We start from the raw sequence: 23,898 nt of genomic DNA, 5'->3' as shown, positions 1-23,898 counted from the left end.
ACTGCTTTGTTTGAAAAGGATGAACATAAAAGCACATTGCAGTTTGAAGGAGCATGAGTTGCATGGGGGCAAAAGTCAAGCTTGCCACTGTCCCCCCTACAAACTCCTCCCTCGGACTCAAGGGATTAGCTGTTCACAGCAATTCAGGATAATGCATGTCCCTCACCATCCTTGCCATGCCACGTAGGAGGACCAGTCATCCCACAGGGGATGACAGGGCAGGGGATTCCCGCCTGTGGCCAGCACCCACTCCTGGGGATGCTCACAGCTGGCACACAGGCAGCAGAGATACTAAGCGGTACGCCAGGCAGCACATGTCCATGCCTTCCCACACCCTCACTGCCAATCCTGGCCATGCACAGCTGGCCTGCAAGAGAGGGGTCATAAACTGCCACCAAGGTAATGGAGTAGAGCCTTGAAGCTCAGGCAGGAGAGGTCAGTGCTTAGTCTGCTCTCACCAGTGCTGGGCTAGCCTTGCACTGCCAGGACCCTGCCCCTGCCCCCACCCATGCTCCCAGACACAGGGATGAAATCCTGCTCACAGCAGGCTAAGCCAAAGCTCACACAGAAGCGGGGGAGGGCATGAAAAGGGCATTCCTGTACCATGTGCTGTCAGAGGAGACAAACCCAATAAAGCCCAGGAATTCAGCGGAATTTACTGGAGCTGTGCTGCTATCTGCATGGGTAGGGGTTGGCAGAGCCCTGAGCAACTGCTGTTAACTAGCTGTTAACTAAATTCTTCACCCACTGTTACCAGCTCACCAGTGGCACAGTCACAGTGTTTCCAGAAAGGCACAGAAGGTGGCAGGGATTGGGCAGCGATGGTGGTGGAAGGTACTGGTCATGTGTGCCTGCCCTCACAGGTTGAAGGCAGACATCTCTTTGGTCAGTATAGGGTGGCACAGCTACCAGGCTGTAGTCCAAAGGCACCAACAGGACACCATCTTCTGCACAAGGTACTGTGACAATAGAGGAGTATGTTGGTGAGGTATTGATGCACATGGCATCTCACCCCAGAAAGGACTGGCTGCCACCCACTCCTATCAGATATTTTTGGTTTAATCAAATAAAACACTGCAGCAGAGAAATGCTTGGCTCTATAAACAGACTGTCACGACCAGCTTGGCTACACCATGAGGCAGGGGGAGAGCAGAGCAGTGATCCTTGACGATCACGGATTAGACTGGCTGACCGGGTGCCAGACCAGAGAACTGGGGGCACTGCCAGCACCCCTCAGGCAAGCTGACCTGCAGGAATAAGTTACAGCTCAATTAGAGCCATGAATATCAGCCAGGAAAAAATGTCTTCCTTCATAGGCCAGTGTAGGAGAATCACAGGAGCATCAATAAATCATTATTTCCTCTCTCCTTGCTAATAACATGAGCAAACAAAGGGTTTCCCCAGAGCCCACTGCCAATTTCCTCTTGCCCCCTGTCCACAGGAGGGGGGCTTCCACCTGACAGGGACAGAATCAGACCTCAGCACTGCCCTGGGGTGTTGTGTGTGCCCTTTCCCAAGGCAGGTGAGGAAGGATGCCTTCCCCAGCACCAAGGCCAAGCATTAAAGAGGCATCCCTCAAAGGATGTCTCACAAGTACTTAAGCACAGCCAACAGAGGGCATGGCCATGTGCAGGCAGGAATGCATCCACTCCCACAGCTCACATGGCTCTCATCTTCACTGCCCCAAGAGCAGTCTCCCCAAAGAGAGCAGACATGCACAGGACATGTTGCACACCTCTGCTTCCCCACGTACAGGCTGAGGAGAGTCCTGAGAGCTTCAGAACACACTCTTGGTGTGCTTGCTGCACAGGCAGCGTGGCCTTCGCTCCTGCCCTCCCAGAGCTACCAAAAAATGTTGCTCTCCTCCCTCTTTGTTTTGAGTCCTTCCCCGTGTAGTGCTGGCGTTGTTGAAATGAACTCACACAGAAGAACTTGCTCAACAGTCTAGAATAATCATACCTTTCAGAAGAGCATTTTCTAGACAAACAGGCTGACAGCTGCATCAGCACAGACAGGCTGAGCCACTCTGCCTGTTCGAGACTCCCACATTCATGAAAGTAGCCCATTAACGTATGGCAGGCTGTTTTTTGCCTCTGCAGGGGGCTGATCCAAGAAAACATGGCTTTATTTTTCCTCCTGCCTCCCTAGCTTTTAGTGATCAAAAGCGTTTGCTCTTCCGCATACGCGGGAACCGCTGCCCTCACCCCTGCGCCCGCCTTTGCAGCCAGAGAGATGCCTAGGCAGGGCGGCTGATTTTCACCCTCGTGTCATTGCTCCAAATCTCACAACACCACAACAAAAGACAGACCAAGTTTTGTCTCCAGTGACAGCTCAGTTTTCACACAGCTGCACTGGCACGGACCACTGCTGAAATTAGGATATTTATCCCTCTAGTGTGCACAGGCACAGGCTGGTTCTTTGTTACTCAACCCAGAGACCAGTGCCACCTCTTCGGTCACACGCCATTCATTCCCAGGCACCGCCGGAGTGCCTGCGGGCTGGATTCCTTCCAGATGTAAATGACCACGGCAGCAATTTACAAACATCAGCTCGGCTTTGTCCATAAGCAGAGCGATGTGCTAGGTGTGAGTTCCCCCTTCTGAACCACGTGGCTCAAACAAATGGGCCGAGTTTTAGTTTTTGCATTGCTGTAGGAAATTCAGCTCCTTTCTCTTCCCCTTTTTGCAATCAGAAATCTTTAGTCCCCAGGCTGTTGACTAAGAGATATGCATTAGCTTATTCTTGTCAGCATGGAGATATTGTGCCTTGCGGCACATAAAAACACACAATAAAAACACAAGTGAAATAATGGCCAACTGTCCTGGTTACTGAGCAAATCAGATGAGAAAAGCTCCCAACAAACCTGCAGCATCACTGACTCGCTAGCGAGCACAAACAAAGACGTGGCTGAGCTCTTCTGACAAAGAGGCAGCCCAGAAGCAGCTCTGGAATCCCTGCTGATAGGCTGCAGTGGGTGTTGGTTTTCCACTGAGTGCTGACAGCAGCCGCCCGAGCACACAGCCTGCACGGATGAGAACGAAGAGAAAGGATAACTGGGGGAAAGGCTTAAGTTGTGCAAATCACGCCAAAGCCAAGGCCAGAGTTCCCAATAAAGAGACACGCTAACTAGGGACAGTATGGGCACGAGTGGCATTCAGAATAACCAAAACCCTGAAGGCAGCAGAAGGATGCACAGCAACCAAACTTCAACTGATTTCTCTCCCAGAAACACAGAGCTGCAAAGTCAAAGACACACCGAGGAACAACAGAATCCATGCAAGCCACCACTGCACACTCAGTATTCAGTATTCCTAAGGTTGGAAGAGACCTCAAAGATCATCGAGTCCAACCCATCACCACAGACCTCATGACTAGAGTACTTGTACTTCCCAAGGTGGAAATGCTTCATCCTGGGTCTCCAGCCGCGCTCAAACTTCATTTACTGGCCACAATGATCAGAATTTGCCACTGATTCCTTCTCCTCTATTTAATTCTGCACCCTCCAGTTACCAGAACTCATCTCTCAAGCCAAAATACCCTAAGAGAATAAAAGCAGAGACAGAAGTTTTCAAAATATAGCATTCAACACATCCTTACACATCTTGCTGTTCTCTGCTGCCTTAATTCTGACTGTTCTGGATCCTTCAGCCTGTCCCATGTCAACACACACCACAGCTGACCCTCTCTTTAGGATTAAGTGTTTAGCATCCTTTTGGCACACAGTTGTAAACCCAACTCAGTATCAGACATGATCAAAACTATATATGTGCAGGGGAAGCATGTTTCTACATGTATATATATACATACACGCACACACAAAAAAGCTATGCACACACATATATGCGAGGGGTTTGGAGCACAAGCCCTATGAGGAGAAGCTGAGGGAGCTAGGGTTGCTTGGCCTGGAGAAGAGGAGGCTCAGGGGAGACCTCATTGCTCTCTACAACTACCTGAAGGGAGGGTGTAGCCAGGTGGGGGTTGCTCTCTTCTCCCAGGCAACCAGCACCAGAACAGGAGGACGCAGTCTCAAGCTGCTCCAGGGGAGGTTTAGGCTGGATGTTAGGAAGAAGTTCTTCATAGAAAGAGATTGGCCATTGGAATGGGCTGCCCAGGGAGGTGGTGGAGTCACCATTACTGGAGGTGTTTAGTAAGAGACTTGATGGGGTGCTTGGTGCCATGGTTTAGTTGATTAGATGGTGTTGGATGATAGGCTGGACTCTATGATCTCAAAGGTCTCTTCCAACCTGCTTACTTCTATTTTATATATTAGACCTACCATCTACACTGAAAAAGAAAACTGCAGAGAGCCTCTACTTCAATGAAAGCTCAGGATTATGACCCAGGATGTATCAAGGTAGAAGGAAAGATGATGCAGTGAAGGGCTAGCAGCTATTCTAGAAATTTGACATACCAGCATTCAAAGTTGCAGAAAGCCTGACAGGAGTTGTGTCAGTCTTTGCACAGTCTTCAGTTTGGCAGCCCCCAAAAACCCACTAGAGATGCCCATTACTCACCGAGATTCAGCTCAGCTCCTACATCACTCATGCACAACTAACAGAGGTTCCTAAGAAAGCCCCTGTATTAGGTATGATCAAAAATGCCACTAATTTCCCACTGTGCTGGATAGACAAGGTGCTAGTATCAGCTCATCTTCCTTTGACTGACTTGGCAAAAATATAGATGTGGGCTGCAGACCCAGCTGCAGAAATAGTCCTCGTTGTTCATCAGGTTTGCCAAGCATGGCCAGGACAAGAGGCAGAAATGAGTCTGGGAAACTGTGCAAGTTCTGGCTCCTCTTCTGGCATTCAAGAAGGGAGGTCTGGTTTTCCCAAAAAAACCCCAAGTTCTATGGCAGAAATTGTAGTCAAATTTGGGAAAAGTGATAGTCACATGAGGGGCAGGACCAAGAAATTAGAAGTTTTGCCACATCCAAGTGGCTTCACTCTGTTGCCATTCACCTCCACCCTGGAGTACATTTCCACAATGCAAGGACTGAGTAATGAAGTCTCTAGGGGTCAGGCAGGGAAAGATACCAACTAAGCTGCCAATTCAACTGATGCACAAAGACAGATGCAAGAGAACATGTATGCACATGTTAACCAAAAGGGATTTTCCTCCTGCATGCCACAGACTGGCACTGATCTAACAGCATGCAGGTACATGTTTGAGAAAGAGGCAATCACTCGTGATTCATCTTGCAAGGGAATTTATGATTTATCAGCTTTTCTTCCACAATCCTCCCTCTCCTGTGACCAACCTTCTGGCAAGGGACTGAAGGTGGCAAATTGCAGCTATGGTGCTCTTTGGGCATATTTACCACGTTGCCCAGACCCAATCCAACTCACAAATTGTAAAGTACCTCTTACTGGCTTAACAGGAAAGGGGAGACTGGAAAAGAAAATCAACCTGCAATCCTGACTCCAGTGGACACAGGAAAGAAGACTAGGCAGTGGGCACACAACACCAATCAGGTATGAAGGAGATGGGGCGAGAAGGGTGGACAGGTCACCACCCTAGGGAGTGCAGAACTTGTTGGCTTGGGCATGAATGAGTCAAGTCTGCCACATGGAGAACAAGTGCTGCTTTCTGGTATCCACTGTATGGACAGACATATGGACTTTATTAAAGCCACTAATGAGGGAAAAGAGCTTCCATCCTCAGGTGGGGAACACAGGGAAGTCATCAGCTAGTTTTATTCCTGTACAGATGTAAATTGCACAAAACTGTAAACCAGACAAAGCCCCAGAATCTTTTCAGCAGCAGGGAGATCAGAGCTGCCATGCCCAGCACAGCCAGTGCTCCTTCCTGCAAAGCTGAGAACCTGCCCTGCATGACCATGACCAAACCTGAGAGTGGCCTTGCAAAATTGTCTCCAAACCAGAGTGATTCCAGTCAGAATGATCAAAGGCAGCCTGCTTGCTGCAGGATCAGTTAACAGTCTGGCTAGACAATTACTTTCCTATGTCCTCCTGGACTCCACATGCAGAGTAAGCACTGCTCTTCTGCTGTAAAGGGACGCAGCTCTCCCTACACACTCCGAAACAAGAAGAAAGGCAGCAGGGCAGGAGCAGAAACCACATTAGCTCATACAGAAAACCCAGTGCTTCTCTCTGTAATAAGCATTTCTCTTCTCCAAATAACTTGCCAATCCTACCTGAAACACAGTTTATCACAGTGATATGAACAGATCATATCTGCAACCTACTCTGAAATAAAATGACCCCAAACCACCACATGGAAAAACCTTTGTATTCATTACCAGCAGCAGAATGGCTCCAAGCAGCTTCAGAGTAACAACTGGGTTTGTGCTCTCTGCTCAAAGAGAACAACTCCACATTCCCACGGAGCACAGCTCATGCCAAGGTGGAGGAATCACATACAGACGGTCCTTTTGCCATCACCCCTTCACACAGCTCCCAGGCACATCAGGTAGACCAAGATCCTTGAAGACTGCTCCTGCTAATGATGTTTCAGAACAGGGACCCCAGAGAGCAAGCACACTAAAAATGTTTCTCCAAAGCAAGCACCCCTGAAAAGTTAATTTCTATACAATGTTCCCATAGCACAGACCTCACCAACAAGCTCCCACACTGCCCACAGCCCACTCCACCCAGGTCACAGGCATCTGAAATATCAGCACTAGGAAACCACAGTATACTCAACCAGCTTCTCCCCAACATCTTCAGTATGTACAGACCAACTCTCACCAGTGCAGAGGAAAGACAGCTCCCCAGTGCTGGGTACGTACTCCAAAAAAGACTTCCACCCAAACAGCCTTACAGTCTCAGCAGCTTTTATGGCTAACCTGAGTACAAAGCACTCATTAAGGGATGTTAAGAAGTATGACTGCTGCACTCCCAGTAAAAAATAACCCTCAACTCCTCATTTTCTCTCAGGTGGTCTATTGTAAAGCTAAGGCAAGAAGGAACACCTCCTCCAGAAAGCAAGCAGGCATCTGCCTGGCTCCCTGCCATGGGTTTTGGTAGCTATGTATTTCCACACATTCAGAATAGCACTAGGAACAGAGGAGGCCATTCAGGCTTTTGGCTTATTACTGCTATACACAGAAGTTACAAGTAGTTAGGTGTGCCAGCTAATTATAACAAAGACATTTGAAATCTGTTGAGGGTGCAGGTGCAGGGCAGCAAGGGAGGGGGTATCATATCAAAGGGGCTGAAATATTCCACACAGGCTGCACTGTCAAGAGGTAGATCATGCAAATTGGCCATAGATAAAATACTCAAGTATACCAATGTGCTTGTTAGCTGAGAGCTGCTCCTGCAAGCACATTTATTTCTGGTAAAGTGGATGTTTCTGCTGAAGCAATCAGCACACCCAGACACTCACCAAATCTGGGAAGTCAATGCAATTGAGCTTGTGGGGACAATGATAAAGCTGATGGCCCAAAATAAAGATATGACTGAGGTCTATAGCAGTGTGTTGCAACTGGAGACCCTGCAGCCTCCCAAGTTGCTTTTTGACTGGCAGACAGTGGGAATGGACAGCACATGATTTTTCTGTGTTGCAAAACTTAGAGAGACTGACAGTTTCCATTGACCTACAAAAGTACCTTGAGAACTGCAAGTTTAGCTATGTTTTAGCAGAGGATTGAGGCTAACTTGCTGTTGTCACCAGATTCAGTTCAAGAGCAAATTCTTGGGTTTGTTTACCTTAAGAAAAGATTAAGGGGTTCAACTGGATTTGCTGACATTTCACCCTTAAGGAAGTAAGAGTTGAGTCAAGGAAGAAAAACAATTCATCAGTGCCCCACACTATCTGCAGGGGGAAAAAAGCCTACTGCTCTAGCTGCAAGTTATAATCCCATCTCCTTTCACAGCTTGAAGTGGCACAGGATTCCCAGAATACACAAAGAAATGGGAACAGGAGGGGAATATCCTCTCTGGACATTGTGCTACAGACAGCAGAACAGCCATAATCCTGTTTTCCCTCACTTCCTGAGGCAGTGAACACAAAAAGCTGCATTTATTGGACTGTTAACTTCTCATGCACACAACTTTCACTGAACTTGTGTCTTACCACAGTATCAATTTCTTGCACCCACCTCTTCACATGCCACATTCACCCATGTCAGCATCCACCTCGCTCAGCAGCATCAGCAAGAGTGAACTGTTGTAGTTCTGAAAGTCTTTGCAGACCATCTCCAGTGGGACAAATCCCCCAGGGAAGGGGACAGCTCACCTGCACTTCACCCAGCTGGTGGCCACAGTAGGACTCCTCTGGTCTATAAAGTCACCACAGGGCAGACAAGGTGGAGGAAGCTGCCAGACAGCAAGGAAGGGGCTATAGTAACTCTGAAACTGTATGGTTTGCATAACCCCTGCCTCTCACCCCTGCCCTGCTCCCCAGATCTCAAGGTCAAGGCTGATCATTCTTTAGTACTCATAACTCCCCATGACCCACCTACAAGAGGTTTGGGTGCTCCTCCACATCTGAAGAGTCACAAGAGACCAACCATTGCCAACAGTGGGTTTGTTAGAAGTTTTTTGCTCAGCAATTTATGATTCATGCACAGCACACTGTATGTTCAAACCCTGACACTCCCCCTGCAACCATACATCCCTTCCTCAGGAGGAAAGGGAAAAAGAATAACTTCAAGCACCCTGGAAAACCACAGAATTCACCAAGTTTACCCAAAAAGGAATTTTCACCACATCATACTGAGAATTCACAGAGGTTTGCATTTGTCTGCTCAGTTGGGAGCTTCAACTTGATCTCTTTGGGCAGCCATCTGCTTCTTCCAGGAGCTGCCACAGTTCTCAGTGCAACAATCAGTGCACACAGACACTGCACTGAACTCAACTGACAGACAGTCCTTCACCCTGAAAACCTGTCCACCACTATTTCCATCTTCCACACGCGAGCCACCTGCATAGTTCATCAAGGTTTCATTCCCACCTCCAGAGGAGGAGGATGCAACTCAGGGGCCGAGATCAGCCTCTCAGCCACTGAGATGAAGGACAATGCAGGCAGGACAGGCAGCAGGAACAGTGGGAGATAACACCCCAATGACATTAGCAGCTGTGGAGGTATCACCCCAGGCAGAAACACTACAGACAGGCATTCAACATTCTTTCATGAAGACATGATCCCAGCTCCCAGGCCAGTCCCTCCTCCCTGTGGGCGAGTGTCTATTTTTACAGCTCTTGCCTCATCTTCTGCCTTATCCCTTTGTTTTTATTCAATATAACAGAAGGGTTGGAGCTGGTTCTTGCCCTCAGGTTTCAATACTACAAGGCACTGTCTCCACTTGTACCAGGAGAAAAAAAGCCCCAAGAAATAATTAATAGCTATCACTTAGAAAAGATCTAATCTCAACTTGGAACCAGTGATTTAGCAAGAAACAACCCACAGCCTGGAATTATCTAGCATGCTTAGTGCAACAGCTGGATTGGTTTTAAAAAACTAAGCCTCTTGATCAGCTAAACAACCCAAAATACCAGCCTAGGGTGGCACTTCCAGATTACAGGCACAAAAGTCAACATCTTGCAGACCACCTTCGTGCTCACCACCCCAGCCTGAGAAAGAAAAAAGGATGAAGTGGTGTAGATAAGACCCCATTAGCATGATAGCAAAGATAGACATCTATCCAAAAAGCACATCTTGCTAGTAGGAAGGGTAGTCAGAGCTGGACAGATAGGCTCATGGTGCTCACAACTGGGTGAAGCTGCCTCTTTAGCTGTACCAGGCATACAGGAGAAAGGCCACAGACTTCATTCAAAGCTCAGCAATCAAGAAGTAAGCAGCTCCAAAGGAAGAAGGGAGTGACAACTTCTAAACAACATCAACAGGCAAACAAATAACCATGAAAAACAAACCCATAAACTTTACACCTAAAAAGTCCACACTGCCCAAATTTTACTACTTCTTGCTTAAGCCCTGTGCTAAAAAGGGGCAAGTATTGGTGCTTTGTTCCCTTGCAAGGGAAGCAAACAGCTCTGCACTGCAGGGTGTGGACAGAGTAGTTGAAATGAAGCTAATCCTCCACTCCAGCTGCAGGGTGATGGGTCTTGTCTTTGGAACAACTCTGTTTCTCTGTCAACATCAACAGAGCTTTGGCCCAGAATGGTGGTCACCCTCTCTACACAAGAAAAGTGATGGGGGATGAAATGGAGCAGAGAGAAACAGATGCAGTCATGAACTGTGTTCTCTGTTCCACCTCTCACATGCCAAGCTTCAAAACCCAAGGTTTTGCCATGTGCTGAAAATCTACAAAATAGTAGGCTTGAGGAGTTCCTTCTGCAAAGGTCAAAACTTGCTTTGTGAGCCACTGGCTGGGAAAGCTCCTCCAGAAGCAGGACCAGGGCTCCCCACAATTCCTGCTGGAGCTCAAGACCAGTGGCAATAAGGGCAGCCAGGGTCCACACAAAGAGTTTCCCATGGACCCAGACAGACTCTACCTTCAAATGAGATTTTTTTTCTAAATACAAAAAGTATTTTGCAGCTCCAGATTCCAACTCATAGAAAAAGGACAAACTGCTAACCTCCCAGAGTGCTGCCATTCATTCCTCTTTGCCTCAGCACAGGGACCAAACCACTTCTTGTGGTCCACTAGCAGGAACACTTAGGAGCAGCCTCAGCACCGAGCTCCATTATTCCTCCTGGGCTTTGTGACACAGCTTTGTCATCTCCACTTATCAGGCCAGTTCTGGAAATGGGATTCCCTTCCTCATCAGAAGTTAGAACCCAGTGGCACAGCACTCTGCACACACAGCCTCAGCAAAGGCAGTAGCAAGCTGGCAGAGCACTGCATGGTCAGCTCCACCATACAGTCAGCTCAGATGGACCAGCATCTCTCTCCAGTGGCCCTACAGCAGCCTCCACCACTCACCCCCAAGCACCATCCAGTGCAGGCAGCAAGCAGCACAGGTAGCTCTGCCCCAGCTCCCTCAGCAAGGCACCAGGATCATGACATCAGAAAGAGATCAGACATGAGAAACTGGGGCAGGTCTGTGAGAGCCTGTGAACTGGGCTGATCTCCCAGCCCAACAGCAAATGCTTCCAGCCCTCACAAGCCCACATACAAAAGTACTTCTCCATTGAAATAAATTGAGGCAATTGTTACTCCCATAGCTGGGAAGAAAGCCTCGGTGTAAGGTTTTTGTCACTGGAAGAAATGCAGTAGACATGCCTTTTGATTTAAAAATCTCTGCACACAGAGCTCTGCTAGGACCTGTGGCTTGTAAAATTTGGTTATAGCACTGGCCATGAAGGATGTCAGCATCTGCAAAGTCTCATTTTCTTGCAGACTATCTAATGCTGTAGCTGCATGCTATGGCTGCTTGTACGTTCCTCCTCATAAGCCTCTTCTGGAATTAATCCTTTTTCCAGAGCCCAGACTGACAGCTCATATGCTGAATACATAATCCTGGCTGGGAATGACACAGTTTAAATTCTTCATGAGGGAGTGAAGCTGGGATGCTCTTAAAAATTCTGTTTGTTTTCATGTTCATCTGAGCTATACAAATAAGGGAAGAAAAAGAGGAGGCTGCTCCTGTTCCAGAACCAGAGCTTTCCTAACAACAACCTCAGCAGACACGTTCAGCTCTTTCCCATGTTTCAGCCACTGACAGATCTAAACACCCATTTTACACCATGGGATTTGACCTGCCCCATAGGTATTAATATGCTCCAGACCTTGCAAGGGATCTTCTTAGGTCAGCCAGCAATGGTGACATAACCTGCTTTTGTGAAAGCCTTTCCTAAGCTGCCCTGAGCATGCAGGTTATTCTTCTCTTGCAATGAGGACTCATCACATTATTTTCCCATCATCACTAACACAAGAACATTTTTCTCCAAGGACAACAAACACAAATTCCTCCCTGCTGTCCAGTTTCTTGCTTCCTCTGTACCTCATACAGAGCAACAATCACACTAAAACAAAAAAACAACCAAACAAAACTAATTTTCATGAAGTTTCTCATTTATTGTTGTCTGTACAAATGTCTCCTTCTCCTACCACTTCACTTGATGGGTTGCTGGAAATCCTGGTGGGAAACACAAGAGTGGGATCATGAGGAGAGATGTACAAACACAACCACAGAGCAGGTGCAGCTTGGCAAGCCCAGAGATGTTCAAACTACACATTCAAAGACAACTGCCAGTCCCCTTCAGCTCAGAAAGATCAGCCTAGGCCAAGCTGCTGGTGCCCTGTTCAAGGTGAGGATAGCATAAGACTGATCTTCTGAAGGATCAGAAGACAGTGATGGCTGAAGGTGGGACACCTTTCAGCAGACCTGCTGTGCAGCACATCAACCAGCTTGACTTGATGTTAGCACTGTTATCTTAGAGCTCTATTATCCTGTACCTACACTGCTGGGCAGTCAGCAACTTACTTTCCCACAGGCTGACAGCAGTGTTGATTAGTTTAAGATTAGATCAATTAAATTTTTCAGTGTTAATGAGAAATTCAGCTGAGCCACAACTCTCCCATGGGGCCTCTCACCCATATTTTCACTTACAGGCAGTGGAACAAGGTCTGGCAGAGAAAGCCACTTGCATGGAGTCCCATAGTGAGCTGGTGGCAGGTTTGAACAGATTCCAGATTCCTGTATGCTTATGACAGAAGCACCTTGCTCAGTAAATATACACAAGTCACTTATTACTGAAGGCTTTTTCCTGCAAGGGGGACAAGAGCAATCTGCATTTGCTGTTCTCCAGCATCAGCAGCTCACCAGCCATTTTTAACGGTTCAGAAACTGTTCAAACTCCTAGATCAAAAACTGGTGGTTCTTCCCTTTGCAATGACAATTTGATCATCTTCCAGATGTGAAACAGGGAAGGAAGTCAAGCCATCTTCTGATGAAAGCATTCGAAAAAAGTCACAAATTTGATCAGTGAAGTTGCAAGATACCAGCTGGTGTTCACTTGTGCACCACAGTGAAATGCTCACAGCAAGACCAGCTCTAGAAAGCAGAAGTGCAAATGACCTGGTAAATACTACAAACTTGTAGAGAAGTTAGAAATAAGACTGTGTCTATCAGTCCCAAGCAAGTGCCTCTCCTGCCAGGCAGCAGTTTCTTCTTTCCAGTCTGCCCCCTCACCTTGCCCTTCCTCCAAGGTGTGTCCAGAGAATGGCAACGAGGCTGGTGAAAGGCCTTGAGCACAAGCCCTATGAGGAGAGGCTGAGGGAGCTGGGATTGTTTAACCTGGAGAAGAGGAGACTCAGGGGAGACCTTATTGCTCTCTACAACTACCTGATGGGTGGTTGTAGCCAGGAGGGGGTTGGTCTCTTCTCCCAGGCAACCAGCACCAGAACAAGAAGACACAGTCTCAAGCTGCTCCAGGGGAGGTTTAGGCTGGATGTTAGGAAAAAGTTCTTCATAGAAAGAGAGATTGGCCATTGGAATGTGCTGCCCAGGGAGGTGGTGGAGTCACCATCACTGGAGGTGTTCAAGAGGGGATTGGACATGGTACATGTCATGAGGTCTGTGGTGACAGGTTGGACTTGATGATCTTTGAGGTCTCTTCCAGCCTCGGTGATTCGGTGATTCTGTGTTTATACTGCTTGTGGGTTACAGCAGTGGAAACTGACGTGAGAAGTCTGGAACAATTCTGTCTGAACTGCAGCCATATTACTCAAGACCAGACGTGGGCTCTCAGGCATCTCCCTACGGCTTGCTCACTTCTGGCTTTGTGGTGTTCAGCCCTGAAACAGGCTTCATTTCCAACCCAAAGTGAACCCCCTGGGCCCAGGCTGCCAATTACCACTCATACACGGGCATCCAGGTCACAGAGGTAAATCTCACCTGATATCAGGAAGCCTAATTATTTTTAATCAGAGTAAAAGTGGAAAGAACACATCTTCACAGGTGAGCAAAAACAGAGGCTAAAGATCATTAGTGTATTTCTACTTTAATAATTCTGAACTGTGAAAGACTGAGAACTTCTGGCTCAAGTGTCAAGTCTGTAGCTACAGTAATTAGAGATTGTTACAATTCTCTCGGCTGTGTCATTGAGTCTCAAGAATAAAACTCTATCTCCAGGCATCAGCAGCTCTGACATGATTGAATCTGTTACTGTGACACCCAGAGAAAAATGTCTCATTCTTTCAGATTCCTGCACGTGTCAAGAAACGCAACTTCAGCTTGCAAAGTGCTACCAGCTGCTTATTCTCCAAAATAAGACTTTATTTTTAGCCTCAGCGCTTACTCAGGATCCGTGCGAGTACTGCGATGAAGCTCTCCTGCTCATTGAAAGCTCCATCAAGTCTGCAGCAGAGGACAAGTAACCATGCATGCTTCAGTGCAGGAGATGGTCCATGCAGCAGCCTGCATGATCATCACCTTCTGTTCAGAAGCAACAAGAACTCTGCCAGAGATCTGCAGGACTGAATTTTAAGCTGGATTTTCACAGTATCACAGAATCACCAAGGTTGGAAAAGACCTCAAAGAGAATCAAGCCCAACCTGTCACCACAGACTTCAGGACTAGACCATGGCACCAAGTGCCACATCCAATCCCCTCTTGAACACCTCTATGGATGGTGACTCAACCACCTCCCTAGGCAGCACATTCCAATGGCAAACGACTCTCTCTGTGGTGAACTTTCTCCTCACCTCTAGCCTAAACTTCCCCTGGCACAGCTTGAGACCCTTCTCTGGACACATTCAAGAGTCTCAATGTCCTTCTTAAACTGAGGGGCCCAGAACTGGACACAGTACTCAAGGTGTGGCCTAACCAGTGCGGAGTACAGGGGTACAATGACTTCCCTGCTCCTGCTGGCCACACTATTCTTGATATAGGCCAGGATGCCATTCGCCTTCTTGGCCACCTGGGCACACTGCTGGCTCATGTTTAGGCAGCTGCCAATCAGCACCCCCAGGTCCCTTTCTGTTTGGCAGCTCTATTTTGCTTAGATGGAGGGAGAAACGCTGGCAGCAAAGCACAGTTTCCAGTGACTGGGGGGTTGCTATCAGAACATTCTGAATGTTCCTGTGATCTAACCATTTGATTGATGCCATACAACCAACTCCATGCTCCACAACCATCATCATCTCCATGCTACTGTGAAAGGTTTGACAGCACCTGAGCTAGCACAGCTCACTGCTTCCCCAGCAGCCCTACGCTGGCATGTGCTGCTCCGTCACTGAACCAATGCGTTTGCCATCCAGGCAGAAAAGCAACCAGATTAGAAACAAAGAGCTTTCCAGCAAGACACTGAACTGAATTTTTGAGAACAAGGCCAGTAAGAGCAGAGGCAGTGCTGGGGGGTGGGGTGGGGTGTGAGGGGGCTGGAGCATGGGGCCAGGTGTAGGATGTGGGATTGGGCTCAAAGAGCTGTCAGACACATGCTTTGAGCCCTGGCATGCCCCAGACTGCAAGGAAAGGCAGCTCCCACGCTGCACAAGATGCTCCAATCCTGAACCCTCAAAGTTACAACATGAACCAGGACAAGGGAGTTTCCTGCAAACAGAGCTCAAAATTCACTCCTTCACAGAAACCTCTCTTCTCTTTGCAGCCTGGGAGATTAAACAATTCTGGCAACTACCAGAACACTACCTGTACCCTGGCTCTGTGCATTTGATCATGCTGAAGAATTTGTTGTTGCTAGGTTGCACAAAGCAGTCTTTTATTTTTATCACATGCCTGTGTATTTGTGTAGATATTCTTGTTTATTCTTGTAGATATGGCAAACAGCAATCCAAGGCATGCTCAAAATGCTTGTTATCCTCTCAGCTGAGTCCATTTTCTCAGCAAGCAGTCCAAAGCTTCTTGGCCATCAGCATAAACACCTTTACACCCAGACAGCCCCCTTCTTACTCCTCCAGAGGTACAACATGAAAGCAAGACTAACCAGAGAAGGCCTCAGCTGAGCAGAGAATCTAAACCCAGATTGCACAAGATTTTTCAGTTATTGCAACTACATTTTAAGTAATTTTGAAAGGGCTATTGATAGTAATTTCAAAGTTACTTCCTAACAGCTAAACAGAGCCAAGTAGCTAACTTGCAGTAGCCAACATGCTAAACCATTTCCACTTCACCAGGAAATGCAAGTTAGCATTTATTTTTGCAGCCCTGACATTTGGCATTACAGCATTTTACTGCTGCTATTCCCCTCCTTGGTGTGCAATATTAACACTTGAACTGATGGGGAATACAGCCTGGATCAATGCAGAGAAGAAACGAGGCAAGACCAGTCCTGGTGCCTGGTGAAGGCAAGAGCAGAAGCAAAACTGCTGCTCCCATATGTGATTCCCCTTACCAGCAGCAGACCACTGAAACCAGCCTGTGCCCTGTGGGGAGCAAAGCAGATAAGCCTTCATAGAAGGCCAAGTGTCATCCCCAGCTCAGCATCCTCAAGGACAACAGTTCACTTTGCACACCTTGTGTTGCTTTGGTACAGCCTGAAGCCTTCAGCCAAGGCTATCTCCAGGCTCCTGTTATGAAATTACATGTCTCCTCACCACAACAGCAACCTACAGGCTATTTCACCCAAAGGAGAGAACCTTACTGTTTAGTAGACTTCGTATTAGTCTCTTCCCGATGCCAACTGAACTTAAGGAAGTTTTGTAAACTGAACCTTTTACTGCTCCACACAAAGCTTCAAAAGGCCTGCCTTCTGCAGCAACTGTGACTTCAGAGGACATCCTAAGCTCCAATTTAACCTCTGCATTTTTCTGCCACATCGCTTAAGCATCAGCACACAGCCAGAGACAAAAGCCCAACCTCAGGCCGATGGGCAGCTTTCCATTCCATCAGAAGCCACAGCACTCGTGCCGACAGCTTCACTGCAGCAGTATTTGCCTGGCATTAGATATGAGCATTTGTCTCTTGCTCCACCAATAGCTGGAGGCAATTATCCTACGTGCTGCTAGTGGCTGGCGCAGCGCTGGGCACACGTTTTCACTTGCCTTGGCAGCAGCACCTGTCAGGCTCCCAGCTCATTACGGCTTTGCTCCGTACCGCCGTGCCTGCCAGCGCCACGGCTCGGATCTCTGGCATGGGTGTGCAGAGCTGGGGTCCAGCTGCCTGCAAGGCCAGCATTTTGACAAGCAGCTCAAAACCTGCCCCCCTTCACCAGCATGGGGCTCAGTCCCCCCAGGTTACTGCTTGATGGCCTCTGTATACCCAGAACGGCACTCAACATGACCTGACTCTTAAAAGCCCACAACACATCTAAAGGAGAACTACAGAAGAGTAAAATTAGCAAGGAAGTGAGATGAAGTTGGGCATTTCTAACTGACCCAAATTAACTCCACCTCTGTGCCCTGGCTTGGCCCTAGCTTGTTTCTTAGAAGAGTCTGTTGTGGTTTTTTTCCACCCCCTACAACTAACCCTCTTTTAATAGCAACATTGAGTCACAAGGATTTCAGTACAAAATTGTGCTGCATTTGCAGCGAGAAGACACTAGCCAAGAATAAGCTTTAAATGATAAACAGAATTTTTTTCCCTTCCCTCCTAGAGAGGCCAAGGCATGAATTTCCAATATCTATGAAAGCTGAGTAAAAGAACCTGAAAACCAAGAGAAGCTGGGAAGAAACCTATTGCTCCTAATGGCAGAGCAGGAGCAGCAGCCCAAGCCTCTCCTGTGAGCATATTCTCAGCAGCCTGCTGCGAGGAGCTTTCAGATTCGTAACTGTTGTGCAACCTATTGCTCACCTGGAACCTGACTGCACTAGCAAAGTCGAAGGCTTACTTTTACAATGGTGACTCCTGTTGGCCACTCTGTCTCCCTGCTAAGCACACGAACACTAATCATTAGCTGTGGTTTTTCTCTGTTGTGATCGAGGCAGCATTAATTGCTTCCCAAATGGCTGCTACCAATTAGTCTCAATGCCCTTATTAAATCAAAACGGGGTGACAAATTGTTTGCACTCTCATCCTGGACATTCAGCAAACAGTCTCAAGCAAGCTTTCAGTGAGCAGATGCCTTCTCCCATGAATAAAAGAAGGTTCTGACTTCAGATCAGCAATTTGGAGCTGGCAGCATGCAATGACAGAAAGAGTCAGGGATACAAAGCATTACTGCAACTGCAGAGGAGCAAATTGGCTCCTGCTGCCTCATACATCCTCAGGCAAGTTCTGATGACGGAAACTTAGTGGCCAAAAAAAGATGAGGGGATGCAAGGAAGGTTCTCCTGTTTCCTGCTACCAGGCCCAAGGGCATTTGTGAAAGTTACATCTGAACTAGAGGGGAGTGCTCAGGAAGTTACCAGCAATGCTGCTTAAACATTAGTGCATTGCCAGCAGACTGTCAGGAGGCAGCCTGGGAAGCTGTAGCAAAGTATACCCTCAGAAATGAACGTAGAGTCATCGAAGAAATGCTTTCCCTGGAAGATTTTGAAACTAGTACAGCAAGGTGGAGAGATACAGGAAGACTGCTCCAGAAGGCAGCCTGGCAGAAGGCTCCCGCACCCACAGCGGCGAGAAGACGTCATGTCACACCAGCAAATGAAGTAGGGTACTGCAGAGAGAAAACTCATGAGCAGCAGCCTGGAGCAATGCCACCAAGGGGTTTTAAAATCTAGTAGTTTAATAAGGTCTTTGCTCGGTAACTAAATAGCTCCTGTAAATAGCTTAAGGGCTTATTGATATACAAGATGTCCCCTCCTGTCAGGCTATTCTGTTCAAGCTGCTGAGGAGTCCCAGCCTCCCAGGTGGGCTAGCTCCTGATCCAAGCAGCTGGCAGAGAGACCTGGCACCACCCTTACACACACACACTCCCCAGGTAACACTTGTCTCACTGAAGAATTCTGCAAAGCACACACCCACGCTTACTTACAGGCTGAATTACCGCTAATCAGAAATTCAATGGCATCTCAAGGAGCCTCAGCAGCACACTGAAGTAAAGGGGTTTGTCACCATTTTCAGCCAGACATTAAAAGATCCATTTGTGCCATTCAGATGCATTTGTGTGCAGTTACCTGTTCACTGATGCAAAGAGCTTTCGGCACGCAGTTTCCACAGCTATGCCCTGAAACCCAGAAGTATAAAACTTCCATGAATTAGCCTTATGTGAAGGCCTGTTTTAATTTCAGAAGCCATGTTGTACCTCAGAAGCCTTTACTAAACAGACCCCTGCAATGCACAAACCACAAGCAACCCCCTCCCCATGACACCCATGCGGGCACAGAGCTCACACCTGCAGCTGCCAGAGGTACCCTCCCTCCTCTGACCCCAGTTACTAGTACCACAGGCAGCTGCTGTGGCTTCTCCTATCCTCCAAGACAGTACAGATCTGCTATGGATGTCATGGTGTGTTGGTGGAAGGAGGAGGTGATCCTCCTCACTGCTCTCTTGGTGCTGGGGTGCCATAAAAATGGAAACTCCCATGACTGAACGGCAGACACAGAGATACACACACAAGCACTGCTTATTTGTGCCAACTAGGCCTGCTAGTTAGGAGATTTCAGGGTTATCTAGTAGATATGTATGCTCCTGGGAGGAAGCATACATCACTATCTCTCCAGGTCATCACCTAGACCAGCCCTTTAGCCCCCTAGCTCCTAATCTGTCAGTCATCACCCAAGAGACCCTTACTTAGCGCATCTTCTCTGGGCAAAACTCAGCTCCCTAGACGTTGCTCTCCAAACATGTCACCCTGCAAAAGATGTCTCCTGCTTCCCTTTAAGCTCTCGATTCTCACCGCGGAATGAACACGATGCCCATAAGGTTCCTGTGTGCTGAAAGTCCCCTGCAGTGGGTAACCACATCCACAAGAACCACAGACCCCCACTTCTTCCAGAGGTGCCAGATACGGGACTGGGGGTGGGGGGTGGTACGGAGTGCCCCCAGAGCAGCGCGCTGAGTCGCTGCGGACCGCCCAACTGCTCCTTCACCACCCGTCCCAGCACAAACCCAGACCGGGACCAGTCTCAGCAGGAGCCCCAAGCTGCCCCACAGCCCCGCCGCCCGCCCCACGGCACGCCACCCGCGGGTGAGGGGCGGAGGGAAGAGCTGCCCGGCGCCGGGCCGCCCAGCTCCCGGCGGAGCACAGCCAGCATAGCCGCCTGTCCGCCAGCCCGCAGCCGCCCGGCCCACCTGCAGCCGCTGGAGGTAGGAGGCCGGCGCGTAGCCCGTCTCGCCGGAGCCGGCACGGGTGACAAGCCACCAGTGCTGGTTACTGCGCTCCAACAGCAGGAACGTCTCGCCAGCGGCAAAGGGCAGCGAGTTGGGCTCGGCCGAACGGAAGCTGTACAGAGCCCGGTACATGGCGGCGACACCGACACCTCCAACAGCCCGGCTCGGTACGGTACGGTACGATACGGCCCGCCCCCTTCGGGGCCACGCCCCTAACGTCACCGCCGCGTCACGCCCCCGCAAAGCCCGGTGCCATAGCGTCCCCTGGCGGCGCGGCGGCGCCGCTACCGACGCCTCCGACCGTACTGGCAGCGCGGCCCCGTCCCCCGTCGCCGCCCGGGCGCTCGAGTTCCGCGCGGCAGGGGGCAGCAACGGCTCGCGGAGTTCTGCCGGGCAGCAGCGGCCGGACCTGCGCGGGGCGGGGCGGGCAGAGCCCCGGGTGGAGCCCGGTGATGGGTCCCCTTGCTAGGCGCTGAGGTCTCTCCAGCACTGGCTTGTTGCAGACGAAGACGTTAAACAGCACCGTTCCTAATGCTGACCCGTCCAACACCCTGGCCAAGCACATCACGTCCCCGCCACAAACTCCTCCCTGCCCAGCTGGGTACCCCCGAAGAAGCCCCTTCCTCTGGATATCCCTTATTTCACCAACCAGTGCTATTAAATCCCATGGCAGGCACTGAAAGCCTCTTGGCAAAGCCAGAACTGAAAGCACAGCATAGGGCTGACAGCATCAAGACCTGGTGGGGCGGTCTAGTAACCTCACCCCAGGAGGAGCTTTACACATGATTCTGCAACAGAGCCCACTGCAAAGACAACCCTCACCCATCCTGCCCATCTCTGCCATCCTGCCAGGATGCAAGGATGGAGTGATGCAGAGATTAAATGGTCCTCAGACCTCTGCTTCCAGTGTTGGTGAAATTTAATGCATCCAGAAACCATTAACAACCAAATCCAGCTGGTGCTTATACAATGAGAGCCTGGCTTGTAACAGCCAAGGCCCCCTGCTTGCTCACAGCGCAGTCCTCTTGTTTTTGCCAGTGCTGCCAGTGAGGTAATTCTGGCAGAGCCTGGCTATGGTGGTGATGATGGAGAATGGACTGGGAGTGAGTGCTTGCCTAGTCTCACCCTCTGAGGCTGGTGAGCTGAAACCAGGCATGTTCAGGTTGGAAAGGCAACAGGGTGTTTTGAATGGGAGCTGTGGGATTCAACAGGAGCCTTCTGGGGTCTGTGCTTTGTGCCTGCTCAATCCTTTCCAGATGTTCAGTGGGGCACATCGTGAGGGTAGCTAGGGCTGGGTAGCCAGGGAGCATCACTGTTGGAGGGCAAACCTTCCCTCTTGCAGGGTTACTACTCTTGGTAGTACCTGGATCCAGTGTGGCTCCGACGCTCCCTCTTGCTCATATGTGCCATGGCACCCCAGCCTGCCCCAGTTTTAGATGCAGTGTGCCCTACCTCAGGGTCTGCTCAGGGCTATGTCTCTGCTCCAGGTGAGCTGCAGCCACTCCCTGGCATGGACCCAGCTCCTGTTTGCACTGGGATAATGGTGCTTTATTTCCATGAACTCTACAGCACAGGCTGTGCTACAAGGTGAAAGCAGCTGCGGGGGACACAGGCACTCACCTCTCACACCCAGCAGCAGTATCCCAGCCTCTCCCTCTGCTCTGCATGGCATGCCAATTTTGCCAGCCAGTAGCTTGGAAGTGGCTACGATTTCCTCTGCAAGGACTTGAGTGAACCCTCCTGCACCTGGGTACAGTGCACCAGAGGCAAAGAGCCTATGAGGGTATTGAGAATCCAGGATGGATTCCTGCTGCTGAGGAATCAGCTCCAAATTGCAATTGATTTATCTTGGACAGGGAGAAGAAACGAGCAAGGATCCTGCTGCATCATCGGTGGGTAACTTCTAAAGCTGAACTTGAGACCTCAGATAGTAGCACTTGCATTCCTTGCCCTCAGAGCTGTGGGCACTAGGATCATGACAAGCACTGGAAAGGCTCAGCGTGTGCATGGCAACCTCTGCTGAAGCACCAACAGCCCCACACACTCCCTTTCCTCCAGGGCTGCAGAGGAAAAGCATTGCACAACAGCATTCATATGATTGAAAGACAAACTTGCCAGCTCCATGTACACTTACATAATTCAGCACCGCCTGCTCGTCAACACGTTGCAAAACGGCAGTGGGATCAATCCTGCTACTTTTAGGTATACAAATATTATTGTACTCCCACTAGCCCTCTCTCGGTGAAAAGTCATATGAGGTGGGAGGCACTGAGGGGACCCAGGGCACATGGCTCTAGGGAGGGTAGCATAAGTAGGTCCTGCAGGGAATGGGGGCATCCATCACTGGGACAAAGAGACATTGGGATGTCTCTTGGGCATGGCCCTATTTCCCAATGTCCTGGCACAGCCCTCCTTCCTGGAAAATCTCATTAAAAAGTAGTAGGTAGCACTTCCCATCTGGATGCCTCGAGAGCACCCACCTCCCAGCTTCAGCCTTGCCATCCTACTGAGCAGAGCAGGGCCACCTGGGGAGGGGACAGTGACCTGCCTGTATTATAGGCAGGAGGGGCAGTCCTGTTTCATTCCTGCAATTGCATGGCATAACTGGTGGGGTGGGAGCAGCCCCAGCCCCTCGGCAGGCTGTGCCAAGTGCCCTCATCTGCTCCAGGGATACTGTCAGCAGCTCCCACAGCTCTGCTAGAAGCTGCTTTGGCCACCTCTTCTCAGGATGGAGGTTTGCAGGTGGGAGAGCTTCCAAGGCTGCCATGGACCAGAGGACTGGTCTTGCCATGGACCAGGAGGGCAAGCTCAGACCACAGTGCACATGGCAACTGGTGACTATGTGAGGCTCGGTGGCTGTGTCATGGTGGCTGCACTCAGGACACATGCATGTCCCCGTACTCAAGCAAGATGTGGAGCTGAGCTCTTACACAGGAGGCGAGGACTGGTTTGGGCAGCTCTGTGCCATGTGTATAACCATAAGCAAGCTGGAGTGGCGGGAGGGCAGGAATGCAGCTCTGTGTCCAGCTTGCACAGGGCATTCACTGGCATCACTTACAGATCTCATTCCTCCAAACACATTTCCTTCCTTAGGGCAGAAGCTCCCAAACCAGCACTGCCTGCTAGCAACAGGGAAGGGTGCTTTGCCAGCAGGAGTAAGCTCTTCCAGCAGGAGTAAGCCCTGCCACCGTCTCTTGCTGTGGACACACGGTACTTCTCACTGCGCCCAAAAACCCTAGCGAGGGGCTGCTCTGCTGGTGGCCGCTCCTCTACGGAACCCGATGGACATAGGAGCTGAAGTCATCGGGAAGGGTATGTGTGTGTGAGTAGCTCTGAAACCCTCTCTGCTCTGCCTGCTCACGGACCAGGGTGTCTGCACCCCTCCTTGCGCAACGGGTTCTGCAGAAAGCCTATGGCGGGGCTGGGGGGGCGGGGGGAAAGGGGGAGGGCAGGCCCCTCCCGCGGCAGGGAGGAAGGAGCGGCCAGGCGCTGCCAACAGCTGCGTTTCCTGGAAATGAAGAAGACAGAAGGTCGGGAGAGTTGAGGGATAGAGGGGGGCACTGGGGGGATGCTGCGGGAAGGATTGAGGCACTGTAGGTTGCAAAGCGTACAGCACGCCGCCCAGCCCGCCCCGCGGCTCTGCTTTAGGAAAACAAGCTCTTGGGCTTCGTGCAGTGACATCCTGTTCTTGGTAAGCTCTCTGTTTACACCCTGTCCTGATGAGCCCCTTGCCCACCCGCACGGTCTGTCAGCCAGCACGGCCCCTTCCCAGCCCTCCAGGGCTGCAGCACCGAGCTCTAGGAAGCGGAGGGTGCACCGCGATGTGCGGCACCACACCCCAGGCTCTTTTTCGGCCCCC

At 49.8% G+C, this 23,898-nt stretch overlaps 1 protein-coding gene across 2 annotated transcripts in view; it reads right to left on the bottom strand.

The window, feature by feature from the left end:
- The window catches only part of NCKIPSD (NCK interacting protein with SH3 domain), a 56,517-nt gene extending 36,302 nt beyond the window's left edge, over positions 1 to 20,215 (bottom strand). The window contains exon 1 of one of the 2 annotated variants that reach the window (XM_068163756.1): positions 20,001 to 20,215. In XM_068163756.1, coding sequence (XP_068019857.1) covers positions 20,001 to 20,171 — 171 coding nt within the window. In that variant the 5' untranslated portion in view covers positions 20,172 to 20,215. Of the gene's footprint in view, positions 1 to 6,707; positions 6,956 to 20,000 lie in introns of those variants that run through there. The other variant, XM_068163757.1, reaches the window with a different exon arrangement.
- Between the last annotated feature and the right edge of the window lie 3,683 nt (positions 20,216 to 23,898).

The sequence above is a fragment of the Melanerpes formicivorus genome, unplaced genomic scaffold, assembly GCF_026170545.1.
Source record: "Melanerpes formicivorus ecotype bairdi unplaced genomic scaffold, bMelFor1.0.p_v2 SCAF_74, whole genome shotgun sequence".
Taxonomy (NCBI): domain Eukaryota; kingdom Metazoa; phylum Chordata; class Aves; order Piciformes; family Picidae; genus Melanerpes; species Melanerpes formicivorus.
Note: the sequence above shows the minus strand (reverse complement) of the source record. Positions and strands in the feature narration are given on the sequence as shown.